Raw genomic sequence first — 14,153 nt, forward strand, 5'->3', positions numbered from 1 at the left:
CACAGTTTGACAGTGCTTTCCTAGGGGACACAGCCAGCCTCCCTGTTGCTCCAAACCAGCTGGAGGACTTGCAAAAGCCAGAAGCAACCACTTACATGGGCCTGGCCTTGAAAATGGAATGCCTCACCTTTCTCACACCAATTAGTGAAGGATGGGATCTGTATTAAAGGGAAGAATGCTAAGTGAATCTTTCCAGAAAATGAACGGAAAAGACAAGCAAGAAGGGGTGGGCATGTTCTTCAAATGGTAGGGCTCCTTGTTCTGTTGGGAATCATTCCAGAGCTGGAAAAGATGCCAGAGCTGTGGGAGAGGGTGAGCAAATGAGCTAATGATCAAGCATTTTGACCTGGGTTCAAGTGGATATGGCAGAACTACCTTAGACCATGTTCCAACTTCACTCTTTTCCTTAAATTTTATTTTATGCTCCTTTCCAAAAAAGTTGCTTTTTAGTTTTTGTTTGTTTGCTTGTTTATTCATTTGCAAAAGGGAGTTGGCAAACCCAAAACATGGTTGGATGTCAAAGGAGTTGGTTAGAACATTTGAGTCCTATACAAACACCATAATCTAAGGTCTTGGCCCAAGCTACAAACAATTTCAAGAAACAACAAGTACACAGTGATTAAGTTGAAGCTAACATAAAAGGATTTCCAAGGTTGAGACCCTATGGATCCCACAGGGGAGAGGAATAAGAAGCACTTCATTGAGAGTTCCCTACTCAATATAGCTCTCATTAAGTGCTCACCAATTTAAATGTAATTCCACCAATAACCACTCTGTGAGGAAGGTGTTGTTATTCTCCCTATTGAACAGATAAGAAGGCAAGTTTCAGAGAGGTGAAGTGACTTTCCTGAGTTCAAACCGTTACTAAATGGCAGAGCCAGGATTTGAACTCATGCCTAACACACAGTAGAGTCTCAGCTCATGCATATTGTTTATGGAATGAATAAATGAATGAACAGTCTTTTTGAGTAGAACTGTTCTGTATCTTGATTGGGTCAGTATCAATACCTGGTTGTGATGTTGTACTATAGTTTTGTAAGATATTACCATTAGGAGAACTGGGTAAAGTGTTCAAGGGATCCCTCATTTTTATTCCTTACAACTGCATGTGAATCTACAATAATATCAAAATTAAAAGTTTAATTAAAATAAAAACTATGCTAAGGAAAGAAGCCAGACACAAAAGGCCACATATTATATTATTCCATTTATATGAAATGTCCAGAAAGGCAAATATATAGAGATAGAAAGTTGTTAGAGATAGTAAAGTTGATAGAAAGTGATTGCCCAGGGGTGGGAATGGGGAGTGACTGTGCATGGGCCTGAGGGATCTTTTGGGGGCAATGCAAATGTTCTAAAACTCAACTGTGGTGATAGTTGCCCAACTCTGTAAGTTTACTAAAAATCATTAAATTCTACACTTACAATGGATGAATTGTATGGTGTGTAAACTATGCCTCAATAAAGCATTTTTAGGTAAGTTTCTGTATATGTAAAATTACTGCAAAATAAAAGATTTATTTTGAAAAAATGAAGTAGTGTTAAAGAACAAAATAAAGACTTGAGACCCTCCCCACAAAAAAGGAAAGACGTAAAAAGATCAATAACTATGACTATATCTATATGCCAAAATACATAAAATTAAAAGACAAATGACAAACTGGGAAAATATTTGCTACAGTTATAACAGACAGTGTGTCAGTATTCTCAATATATAAAAGCTTTTTAAATACTAGCATCCCCAAACAAAAATGGGTAAATGACACTCTCTTCGGATTCATTTGTTTACAAGAAAGAAAAGCCACTCTAGCTCTCTTGTTGTAAAGATATAACAGGTAGTCTCATAGTCATCTAAGGACCAGAAAAGTGGTGTACACAGGGAATAGTACTGGAAAGGCAGGAACAGAGACTGCCCACTCTCTCACGGACCTGTGTAGCTCTTCTTTCTGCTTGTCTGTTTCATCATCCTCTGAATCTCTTAGCTCAAATTCTCAAGACTCTGGCAAGCCATGGATTGATTTTACTTGGATCAGCTGTCCACTGTGTGTCCAAATAGCTGTCACTATTATAAAGATAAGGCTTTAGATTATCTGAGACAGAGCAATAGACAGAACAAGCAAATTCACTGACATGTCTATGATAGACATAGACCAGCCATAGAAGTAAATATGTGTTTGGGAAAAATATGCAACCTCATCATTAGCAATCAAAGAGACAGAAATTTAAATAGCAAGAGACTTTTTTTGCCCATAAAAACATCAAAGATTAATGATAATTCATGCTGACATACTACTGGGAGATAGGACAAATGGGTCTGGAAAACAATTTTTTTAATTAATTAATTTGTTTTTATTTTTGGCTGTGTTGGGTCTTCATTGCTGTGCGTGGACTTTCTCTAGTTCCGGCGAGCAGGGGCTACTCTTCGTTGTGGTGCACGGGCTTCTCATTGCAGTGGCTTCTCTTGTTGCAGAGCACGGGCTCTAGGCGCGCAGGCTTCAGTAGTTGTGGCACGCGGGCTCTAGAGTGCAGGCTCAGTAGTTGTGGCGCCCGGGCTTAGGTGTTCCGTGGCGTGTGGGATCTTCCTGGGCCAGGGCTCGAACCCGTGTCCCCTGCATTGGCAGGCGGATTCTTAACCACTGTGCCACTAGGGAAGCCCTGGAAAACAGTTTTGCAATATGTATTGAGGACCTTTAAAATGGACATAGCCTTTGACATAATAATTCCACTTCTAGAAATCTATCTTAAGGGAATGAATAATCAGAGATACAGCGAGATTTATATATGTGAATATCTTTGTAGTATTTTTTATAATAAAAGAAAAACAATGAACAGTATAAGTGTCCAATATTATAGGATATTTAAGTAAATTGATAAACATACGAGGAACATACAGTCATTTGAAATCATATTTTTGAAAAGTATTTAATGAATGAAAGGTTCTTATAGTATTATGTTGAGTGAAAAAAGCAAGATATAATATTTTATATATAGTGTGAAAGAGAGAGAAAAAATTGAGATTTGAGATGCTAGGAAGAAAGAAGCCAAAATCGTGAACTTAACAGTGGTTATATCTAAATGGTAAGATTACAAATTATTTCCGTTTTTACTTTTCCTTTTCTTCATACATTTTTTGGCTTTTTAAATGTTTTCTGAATGAGAATGAACTTGAACTTTTGTAATCAGAATAAAATCATAAATGTTGCTTAAAATTCAAAGACAGGGAGGAAAGACATGGAGTAAAAGTAGAGACCACTAAATATTAAAGCATATTTAAAATTTAAGTCAGTATGGTACTGGCATGAGAAATAAAACACAGAATAAATAGGGTAGAAACAGATTCTTGTACGTGTAAGAATTTAATATAAGATATGGGAGGCTTCACCAAATAGTAAAAGAAGGATTATACCATGATTGAATTAGTTACAAATAGTAACCAAGAGTTCTGCTATGCCATATGCTAAGTGCTTTTACATTCATTTTCTCCTTTACTTATTACAACCTTTGAGATTTAGATAGTATTATCCCCATTTTAGAGATGAGTGAACTCAAGTCCCTAGAGTTTTAGGCATTTGCCCAGAGTCACATATAAAAGTAGTGGAACCTATGTTGGAACCAAGTATGTCAGATTGCAAGTCTCTATTCTGTTCTACCACATTCTATGTATATAAAGTTCCTGGCAAGGTATCTAGAATACAAGAGGCATGTAGTAAGTGTTATTCCTATGAGTAACTTATACTTTTCTGCATATATTATAATGTAATATTTAATGCTTTATATAGTATATACAATAATGTAAATACTAGTAATAGTAATATGATAAATATATCATCTTAATAACTCTTGTCTTTGTCCCCTGGCCTTCTCTGTGCCCTCAGCCAGTGCCTTTGTTCAGACCTCTTTGGCCACAGGTTGCTTCAGTTGCCTCCTAACTGGTATCCATACCTCTTGTCCCTTACCCTCTGAGCCAGTCAATATCAAACCAATCTCCTGCTGACAATCCTTAACTGTCTTCGTATATTTTCAGGGTGAAGGTCCAAATTTCTTAATATTGTTTCTGAGACCCTTCACGATCTGGCCTACTTTCTTTTTTTTTCCAGTTTTATTGAAAAATAATTGACATACATCACTGTATAATTTTAAGGTCTACAGCATGATGGTTTGATTTACATACATTGTGAAATGATTACCACAATAGCTTTAGTTAACATCCATCATCTCATATAGATACAATAAAAATAAAAGAGAAAAAATTTCTCCTTATGATGAGAACTCTTAGGTTCTACTCTCTTAATAACTTTCCTATATACCGTGCATCAGTGTTAGCTATAGTCACCATGTTGTACTTTACATCCCTAGTACTTAACTTATCTTTTAACTGGAAGTTTATACCTTTTGACCACCTTCTAATTCCTCCTCCCCCACCTCCCCCATCCCCTGTCTCTGATAACCACAAATATAATCTCCTTTTCAATGAGTTTGGTGGGGTTTTTAAAATTTATTATCGTATTCCACATAAAAGTGAGATCGTACAATATTTTTCTGTCTCTGACTTATGTCGCTTAGCATAATGCCTTCAGGGTCTATCCATGTTGTTGTAAGTGGTAGGATTTCCTCATTTTTGTATGGCTGAATAATATTCCATGGTATATATAAACACCACAACTTCTTTAGCCATTTGTTCATTGATGGATGCTTAGGTTGTTTCCATGTCTTGGCTATATAATACCGCAGTGAACATGGGGGTGCAGGTATCTTTTCAAGTGCATGTTTTTGTTTCCTTTGGATATAGCATTACAGGAGGTAGAATTGCTGGATGATGTAGTCGTTCTAGTTTTAATTTTTTGAGGGACCTCCATACTGTTTTCCATAGTTTGGCCTACTTTCTAATCTCACCTCCTGTCACTGCAAACCTGCTTAGCTCCAGCACTATGGGCCCTGGTATATCATACTGAACTCCACACCTCCATGCCTTTACACATGCTGTTCCCTTAGTCTAGAGCATCCTTTCTCCACCATTTGTCTCACTGATTTCTATAGCCCTTTGTAACAGCTCCTACTGACTTTTTCTTCAGGATGCCTTCCTTACTCTTCCAGTAGTAGCCCTCTTCTGTGCTCCTGTAGCACCCTGTGCATTCTTCTATCTTGGTACTTAACACACTGTCCTGTCTTTGTTGACATACGTGCCTGTCTCCTCTACTACCTAGATGGTAAGTAACCAAAGGCAGAGATTCTTTTACGTTATTTCATTGGAATTATCAGAACCTAGCTAGGGTCTGGCCCATGGCCAGACCCTAGCTTAATAAGTGTTTGTGAAATGAATAAATGAGCTTTTGTCACCTAATGATGCTTTTATCTTCTAGATATATGGTTCAGTGGCCTGGTGGCCGAATCCTGCATCGCCATGAGCTAGACACCTTCCTTGCACAGGCAGTATCTACTCAGCTTTATGAACCAGATCAGCTTCAAGAACTCAAGGTGATTTGATCGATCCTCATTTAAATTCTTTCTTTTATGAGCTCATAGCTTTATTTTAGGTCTTTTTTTCCTGGAGCTGGGGAGAAGAGTAAGTTCTGCAGGTAAATGTTTGATTTACTTTAGCCAAATATTTATGTCTATTAATAAAGCCAACACTGTTCACGTAGTGATAGGTGAGAATGGGTAGGAAAAAATGGATATTGTGTAAGGCAAATAAGTTGTGGCCCATAGGCCACAGTAAGGTTTCCAACTCTTACAAAAGATGCTACAGGGGACTTATCCTGGTGTTCCCTGTTTGTCTCTGAGTAAATGTCCACCCTCCCTTTTTTATTGAAGTATAGTTGATTTACAATATTGTGTTAGTTACAAGTGTAAGCACAGTGATTCAGTACTTTTGCAGATTATATTCCATTGTAGGTTATTATAAAATAATGGGTATAATTCCCTGTGCTACCCTCCCTTTTTAAATAATACTTATTGGGTGTTAGAGGAAAGTCTAGAAAAGCATAAGGAAGAAAGTAAATCCACCATATAACTGAAGGCAGTAGAATATAGTAGGTTGGAGGGCAGGCTCTGAAGCCAGGCTGGCTTGACTTTGAATCTTAGCTTCATTACCTTCTAGCTATGTGTCCTTGGGCAGGTTGCTTAACCCCTGTAGCTTCAGTTTCCTTACTTGTAGGGTTATGAAGATATTAAATAAAATAATCCATGCAAAACACTTAGAACAGTGTCTAGCACATTTTTAAGTACACAGTACTCAATAAATATTAGGTACTAATGCAGGACATTCCTCTTCTGACTTCAGTAGCCATGGTCCTTTCAGGCCCTAGTATAAACTAGAAGATAAAGCCTAGTAAGTCTTACAAAATCTTGATTTCAGTAGGGTCAACTAAGGAAAAGATGAAAACAGTCTTAGACAGACAGTGTGGGTTCCTTTTTACAGTAAATGTGATACTGCTTGGTGCTAGAGCAGGTACTGACAACTCCACACCACACCTAGGAGGGGGCCTGCAAGTACTTCCCCTTTTCCTGGTAAAGCCATCTAACAGGCCAACTTGAGATAACCACTGTGAACATTTTGATGGTTTTTTCCAGACTTTTGTCATGTATTTTCTACATAGTTGAAATATTATTTATGTAATTATATACTGTATTTTTAAACTTAATATAGCACATATTTTCTATGTCTTAAAATTTTCTGCTAAATATTTTATCATATGGATGTATCATTTAATTATTCTAATGTTGGCCATTTGGTTTCCAGTTTTCACCTATTATATGTAATTATTAACATCTTTTTTTAAAAATTTTTTAGGCTGCATTGGGTCTTCGTTGCTGCGCGCGGGCTTTCTCTAGGTGCAGCGAGCGGGGGCTACTCTTCGTTTCGGTGCGCGTGCTTCTCATTGCGGTGCACGTGTTCCTCATTGCAGTGGCTTCTCTCGTTGCGGAGCTTGGGCTCTAGGCACGCAGGCTTTGGGAGTTGTGGCACATGGGCTCAGTAGTTGTGGCTCGCGGGCTCTAGAGCACAGGCTCAGTAGTTGTGGCGCATGGGCTTAGTTGCTCTGTGGCATGGGGGACCCTCCTGGACTCGGGTTTGAACCCATGTCCCCTGCATTGGCAGGCAGATTCTTAACCACTGTGCCACCAAGGAAGTCCTGTAATTAATATCTTTATGCATAGAGCTTTATTCACATCTCTACTTCCTTAGAATAGATTCCTAAAAGTAGAATTTCTGAGTCAACAAATGTGAACATTTTTAAGGTTCTTGATATATATTGCTTAATTGTAATATACATTACTCATTAGTTTTATTTGAGTGTGCCCATTTATTTCACCATATCCTCATCAGCACTGGGTGTTCTTTTGGTCTTTAGTTTTGTTTTAATTTTTTTCTAATTTGACAGGCAGAAAAAATGGTTCCTCAAGTGGGTGTCTTTTTAAGGTTTTAAAGCTGATTTTTTTTTTTTTGTAATGAGTATCATCCAAACCATCTCAGGGAAACAAATGGATGGAGGCCGCTTATGCACTCAAATGTCTGTATTGAAAGGCAACATGTTCTAATTTAACTGGAATAATCAGCAAAACAGGAATAAGCAAATGTAACCAATAACAGTAATTTCTTTTTTTTTAACACCTTTATTGGAGTATAATTGCTTTACAATGGTGTGTTAGTTTCTGCTTTATAACAAAGTGAATCAGTTATACATACACATATGTTCCCATATCTCTTCCCTCTTGCGTCTCCCTCCCTCCCACCCTCCCTATCCCACCCCTCTAGGTGGTCACAAAGCACCGAGCTGATCTCCCTGTGCTATGTGGCTGCTTCCCACTAGCTATCTATTTTACGTTTGGTAGTGTATATATGTCCATGCCACTCTCTCACTTTGTCACAGCTTACCCTTCCTCCTCCCCATATCCTCAAGTCCATTCTCTAGTAGGTCTGTGTCTTTATTCCTGTCTTGCCCCTAGGTTCTTCATGACCATTTTTTTTCCTTAGATTCCATATATATGTGTTAGCATACGGTATTTGTCTTTCTCTTTCTGACTTACTTCACTCTGTATGACACACTCTAGGTCCATACACCTCACTACAAATAACTCAATTTTGTTCCTTTTTATGGCTGAGTAATATTCCATTGTATATATGTGCCACATCTTCTTTATCCATTCATCTGTTGGTGGACACTTAGGTTGTTTCCATGTCCGGGTTATTGTAAATAAAAATATGGAATGCTTCACGAATTTGGGTGTCATCCTTGTGCAGGGGCCATGCTATTCTTCTCTGTATCGTTCCAATTTTAGTATATGTGCTGCCAAAGCAAGCACTAACAGTAATTTCTTAATGGTAGTTTTTCCTCTGTGGTGGTTTCAGATTGAGAAACTGGATGCTCGAGGGATCCAGCTAGCTGCCCTCTTCATGAGTGGGGTCGACACAGCTCTGTTTGCTAATGATGCCTGTGGCCAGCCAGTCCCTTGGGAACACTGCTGCCCCTGGATTTACTTCGATGGCAAGCTGTTCCAGAGCAAGCTAATTAAAGCAGGCCGGGAGCGAGTATCCCTGGTTGAGCTCTGCGATGGCCAGGTACCACATGTTGGGCAGCTGCTAAGACCGTCTCTGATCTTCTGTGGGGATGAATGACAGAAAGCGGAAAATGAGCCGAGACATTGGGGAAGGAGGTAGCAGAAGTGGGAGAATGTGTCTGACCTTAACCTAACTTGGTCAAGGATGATCCCAAAGGCCCAGAGTCTGATATGTACATGTTACAAAATCATGTTGGGAAGCGTTTTTTTTTTTTTTTAATGAGCTTCAAGTTTTCATATTCCTTTTTTTGCTCCAAGTTATTTCTTCCCCATGGAATACTCAGATATACTCTATGCCTTTCCCCCAATTCTTAGAATTTCATTTCCCTTATTTATAAAAACTGTAAGTCACTTTTGAAAGTGGTGATATTTTTTATAAAGGAACTATTTTGGAAATAGAAGAGGGTAGTAAAGTAGATGGCAGAGTAAAAGCAGGGGATATTTTTTGCAGTAAAAGCTTCGAAAAGATGAGAGAAGTCAAGGGAAAGGAGCCCTTACTTACTTCTTTGTCCATTTGTGGGGTATAAGCTGAGAGACTAGAGCAGGGGGTCAGCAAACTATTAAAAATTTTTTTAATTTGAATTTTTATTCCAATAAAGCTTTTTGGAACATAGCCACATTCATTCATTTACATATTGTCCATGACTGCTTTCACACTACAGTGGCAGAGTCAAGTAGTTGTGACAGAAAATGTACAGCCTACAAAACCTATCTGGCCCTTTTCAGAACAAGTTTCCTGACCTCCGGACTAGAGGCATGGACTTATCCTGGACAGAGGTCATGGTCTCTGATCCTGGGTATGGGGGAGAAGGTTAAAAGGGTTTGTATATGTCAAGTTTTGTTCTCTCTTTTACCTTATTCTGTTACCTCCCCCTTAAAAAAATAACCTAGCCTATTGCTGGCTGTGTAATAGACAATTCATAAATACTTCTTGTTATATTTGTCTTCCTTGACCTAGTCAAGGTGCCTCACAAGCCCTCAGTCAGAACTAGTATGATGGTAGTTTGGTGTCATGCAGAGTGGGGGCTTTGGTGCCAGACAGGCTTCCCTGAGTATGTCACCTTGAGCCATTTAACTCCAGGCCTCGATTCTTTTAGTGGGAATAGATTGTGAGACTGTACCTAGACTGCCCAATACTGTGCCTGAAACACAGGAGAAGTTCAAGAAATGGCAGCTGTTATTATTATTCCGTCCCTCATTTGAAGGCTGACCTGGCAACCAAAGTGGAGAAGATGAGACAGAGCATCCTTGAAGGAGTCAACATGAACTATCCACCGCCTTCTGCTCTACTTCCATCACCTACTTTTGTGCCTCCCATGGTGCCCTCTCTCTACCCAGTTTCGCTTTACCCCCGAGCCATGGGCCCAATGCCACCTCCCCCTCAAGGAAGGAGCCGGGGGTTTGCAGGTCAGTACCTAAGAATGAGGTGTTTGTCAAACTCAATCTATTTCATAGTAACCCATCCAGTAATTATTGCCAGTTACAGAATCAGCAGTTTCACATATATCTTTACCTTCTGTGCTATGGTGTGGTTTGAAGAGGAGCTTACTGAGATGGAGGGGTATAGCCTGTGGAGGAGAGCCCACTGTCTTCCCAGACCACTCTCCATAGAGGTGATTGATCCCTAAGGATTTGACTCTCACCAAACCACTCATGAAGTAACTGATGCAGAAACCAAGAGTCACTTTATTACTTTTTTTTGTCAATTTATTACTTTTGAGAACTGTAATTCATGTGAACTGGGTCTTCATGGTTGCTGGTTAGCTCACTCTCTCCCCATAGGCAGATGTGCACAGGAGCTTGCAGGAAGAGCAATGGTAGGTAAGTAAATGACCAGTGTCAGCAAACAGCCATAGCTTGATGTACCCATTTCCACTCTGAGGGTAGATCTAACACATTTCCAGAAGCATGGAGAGAAATAAGTCATAGTCTGTACCCTCCAGGGGATTGCAGTTTAGTGAAGAAAACAAATACATACACACTCACATGGATCCACACACACATGTATATACACACACGTATGTATACATTATGGTGATATCTGAGCTGTGGCTTAATGACGAACAGACGTTCTTGCTTAGGTAGGCCAGATACTGACCCTGATAATTCAAACAACCTGTCCTCTGGCGAAACAGGGTATTTTAATGGGGACATTTTAACATGAAATACCAAGTTTCTGTGATCGGTTGAGAGTGCTATGGTTGAACTGTTTGTTGTGTATTGCTCGTCACTTTAAAAATAATAAAGCTGGAAGTTGAAATTTGTCTTAAATTTAGGGTCACAAAATTCAGCATGGATGTTTAGCTCAAGGCTGTGCTTAGAGGAGCAGTGTGAGTGTCTGCTCTGTTCAATCAAGTAATGATTAAGTCTCACAAACCAGGGAGCCAGCCATTCATTCCATCCTTTGAAGGTGTCTTTATAGATGCCTGCTCTCATTCTTTGCATGTTGACTTTACTGTGTCTCAGAAGACAGCCTTAATTAAGGCCAAGTTCTTGGGAGGTCCTCACCATTGCCCCAGCTCTCACTGATGCCTAGTCTCCAGTTACTAGTGGTTCATGAGGAGCCTTCTGACTCCTTAAAGGCCACAGTAGGATCCCCAAATGCAAGTCTTTCTTGCCCTCTTAGGATTAGCTAGTCACCTAGTTCCTTAGACTCCCACTTTTATATAAATGAAGGGCTCTTTGCTAACAACCTGCTAAGTGAGTGAAGAGTTATTAATATTTGGGTTTTTTCCACAAACTAAAATTAAAGGTTTACTAGAATTCTGTATTCTATGAAGGCTTCCTTTTGTGGCAAATTACAGAGCTGTACTGTGCTTGTGAGCTCACACACAGAGTTGGAGATTCCTGTTTTAAGGAGATCTGCTATCTTGTCTTGAATTGGTTCTGGTTTTCAACTGTTGCTATTCTTACTTTATAATCATAAATTACTGTTACTTTGGTTTCATTATTTTTTGTTTTGTTTGATTGTTTGGCTAATCCTCCAGTGTGTAGTGACATGTATTTGAATCAAAAGTGGTTTTGGCGTATAATTTTCCAATAGCTAGATCTTAAGACCTCATTCTCTCTCCACAAATATTGAATGCCTACTGTGTGCAGGCTCTGTAGTTGGAAAATGAATCAGGCACACCCCACTTGCTAAAGTGGATATGTACGGATCTTCAACACCCTCTTCCAAAATTTGCTTCCACCATGACCCTTTGTTGTTATCACAGTCTTTTTATCATAGAGAAATGGAAATACACAGAGTAGGTGGGCTGTAGATCTTTTGTTCCACCTCTTATCCTACCGTGCACTTACCATTCTTCCTCTCTTCCCAGGTCTCCATCCAATCCCACCCCAAGGAGGAAAACTAGAGATTGCCGGGATGGTTGTGGGCCAGTGGGCTGGCAGCAGATCCTCCAGGGGTCATGGCTCCTTTGGCATGCAAGTGGTTTCTGTCGGTGGGCCGGGAAAGGGGTATGTATTTGAATAGGTTGGCATAAGCTAGTGTCAATCAAGGTGCTCTTGGGAAAATGCCTAGCTATTCAACCCTTCTATTAAGGTAAGAGGCATTAACTAACTTTGCGTTTTTAAAGCCAGTTTTCAGTTGAGTTCAGCAAACATATAAAAATGCCCTGCCTTGATGAAAAAGTTTTTGCCCTAGAGGAGGACTTGGGACACAGGACAATTCGGTATGACATAGAAATGACAGAGATAGAGGTTTACAGTGGTAACACAGAGGAGAGGCATCTAACTTAAGAGGGTCAAACTTCCTAGAGGAGGTGAGTAGTTAACTAAGTGAAAATGGAGGTACAGGCTTTATGTGTTCCTCATGATCACTTTTCCCCCCACTTTCTAAAGGCATGGAAAAGAGCAGACTGGTAGAGGATCCAAAGGACATAAAAAAGGAAATAAACAAGTAAGTACCTTTTTGAGATGATCTTCTGTTTGATACCTCTTGTTGTTTGTTTTGTTTGTTTGTTTTTGTTTTTTTTAATTGCAAGAGATCAGGCATGGAAACCTGGGAGCTTTCATAGCTTCTCCCAGCATTTGATTTCATCCGCCTGCTCTCTAGCAGTCTAATGAGGGTTAACCTGCCCAGGCTCTTCCCACAGGGCTGCAGTGTCATCCTTTTCCCTGATTGAGGCCACAAGATAGAAACCAGGTACTGTGTCCTAAAGACCTACACTTAGCATGGTATGCACTACATGCAGCCATAAAGGGACCAAAGTGAAGTTAACAGTGGGACTCCACCAGCATGCCTGAACTTCTGAGGGGCTACCAGAGATGCTTAGAAAATTGGACTTTTGCCTTTGCTGATGATGGGAGGGGAGGAGACGTCGCCATTCTGCTTACTCTTTATGGTTCAGAATGATCTTAAACTCACTGGTCTTCAATAGGCATCCCCCCTTCCCCCTGTAGTGATCCAAAATCTTGTAATGGCCTAAGACTGCTGGGCTCCTCATAGTATAGTAGCTACCATTTCTTGAGTGCTTACTTTCTTCCAAGCCATCTACTAGACATTTTATATGTGGTTTCTAATCCTCACAAGGGTCACTGATTAGACCATATTGCAAGGCAATTTTATTGTCAGCCCTCAATCCCAGCTCAGCTCTCATGTATACAACCAGCCCTCATTGCATCCATGTTAACTCCCATTGTCTAATGTTTTCTCAAGGAATACAAATTTGCTTTAACGTTATTTTGAGCCCCAAATGGAACTACAATGGTAAGTCCCCCACACAAAGCATTTTGTAATGTACTCCAAAGCCAGAAAGCAGTGACTTTGGATTTTTCCAAAGCTTTTCAGCTTTTTCCAGAAGCTGCTCAGTAAGCAAAAAGGGATTGCACCAGGCAGGAAAACTAGTCACTCAGATAGTCTCCCATAAGGTAGTACAGCCTTGATGAATTCACCATGATTCAGGGACTGATCAGTAGGCATACAGTCTGAAAAACCTGATATTTTTGGTGCAATAATAGTGGATCCATCTGTAAGTGGTTGACTCACATTAACCAAGATCACAGAAATAGCTATGTGGATATGGCTAAAGGAGTGGGGGAAGGGAAGAGAAGGGAGGGGTGAAAGATAAAGTACTGATTTACAGTGAGAAGAAATAATTATTGTAATATATTGTACACTTTTTTCCAGTCACTCATAAATACATGTATTTATTATTCCCATTTTAAACAGGAAAAAACTGAGGTTCAGAGGGATGAAGCACTTTGCCCAAAATTACCCATCAAGTTAGTATTAGAGTTGACATTCCAGCGTGAGCTGACTGATTCCAAAGCCCCATGCTGTGCTAATTCTGAAACGGGATAACAACTCTAATTGTTAGAGATAAGATTCAGACCTAGGCCTGGCTGACTCTTGTATGCATGCTCTTAACCATGTCTACCGGAGCTTTCTCTCTCTAAGAGCAAGCTGAAAGGGAGGCCATGGTATCAGAAGTTTGCCTGGGGGCATGGAATCAGAACAGTAACATTAGCTGGCATTGAGTTCTTACAATGTGCCAGGCACAACATGTTCTACAACATGTTCTAAGTGCTTTACATGGAGTATGTCATTGAACCCTTATAGGAACCTATGAAATAGATACTATCATTCTCTCTAT

General features: G+C 39.7%; 1 protein-coding gene and 1 non-coding gene across 3 annotated transcripts in view; one reads left to right on the forward strand and one right to left on the reverse strand.

Moving 5' to 3' along the window:
- Window positions 1-14,153, forward strand: part of FAM120C (family with sequence similarity 120 member C) — a 150,992-nt gene that overhangs the window by 118,448 nt on the left and 18,391 nt on the right. The window contains exons 11-15 of one of the 2 annotated variants that reach the window (XM_022563582.3): window positions 5,361-5,475; window positions 8,348-8,557; window positions 9,762-9,963; window positions 11,877-12,015; window positions 12,400-12,457. In XM_022563582.3, coding sequence (XP_022419290.1) covers window positions 5,361-5,475; window positions 8,348-8,557; window positions 9,762-9,963; window positions 11,877-12,015; window positions 12,400-12,457 — 724 coding nt within the window. Of the gene's footprint in view, window positions 1-5,360; window positions 5,476-8,347; window positions 8,558-9,282; window positions 9,377-9,761; window positions 9,964-11,876; window positions 12,016-12,399; window positions 12,458-14,153 lie in introns of those variants that run through there. The other variant, XM_022563585.3, reaches the window with a different exon arrangement.
- LOC115802242 (U6 spliceosomal RNA) lies at window positions 8,195-8,301 on the reverse strand. The gene has a single exon (XR_004022662.1). It is a non-coding gene; the product is annotated as a U6 spliceosomal RNA (small nuclear RNA).

The sequence above is a fragment of the Delphinapterus leucas genome, chromosome X (genome assembly GCF_059928025.1).
Source record: "Delphinapterus leucas isolate spDelLeu-1000000601 "Yukka" chromosome X, BTC_Dleu_Yukka2, whole genome shotgun sequence".
NCBI lineage: Eukaryota > Metazoa > Chordata > Mammalia > Artiodactyla > Monodontidae > Delphinapterus > Delphinapterus leucas.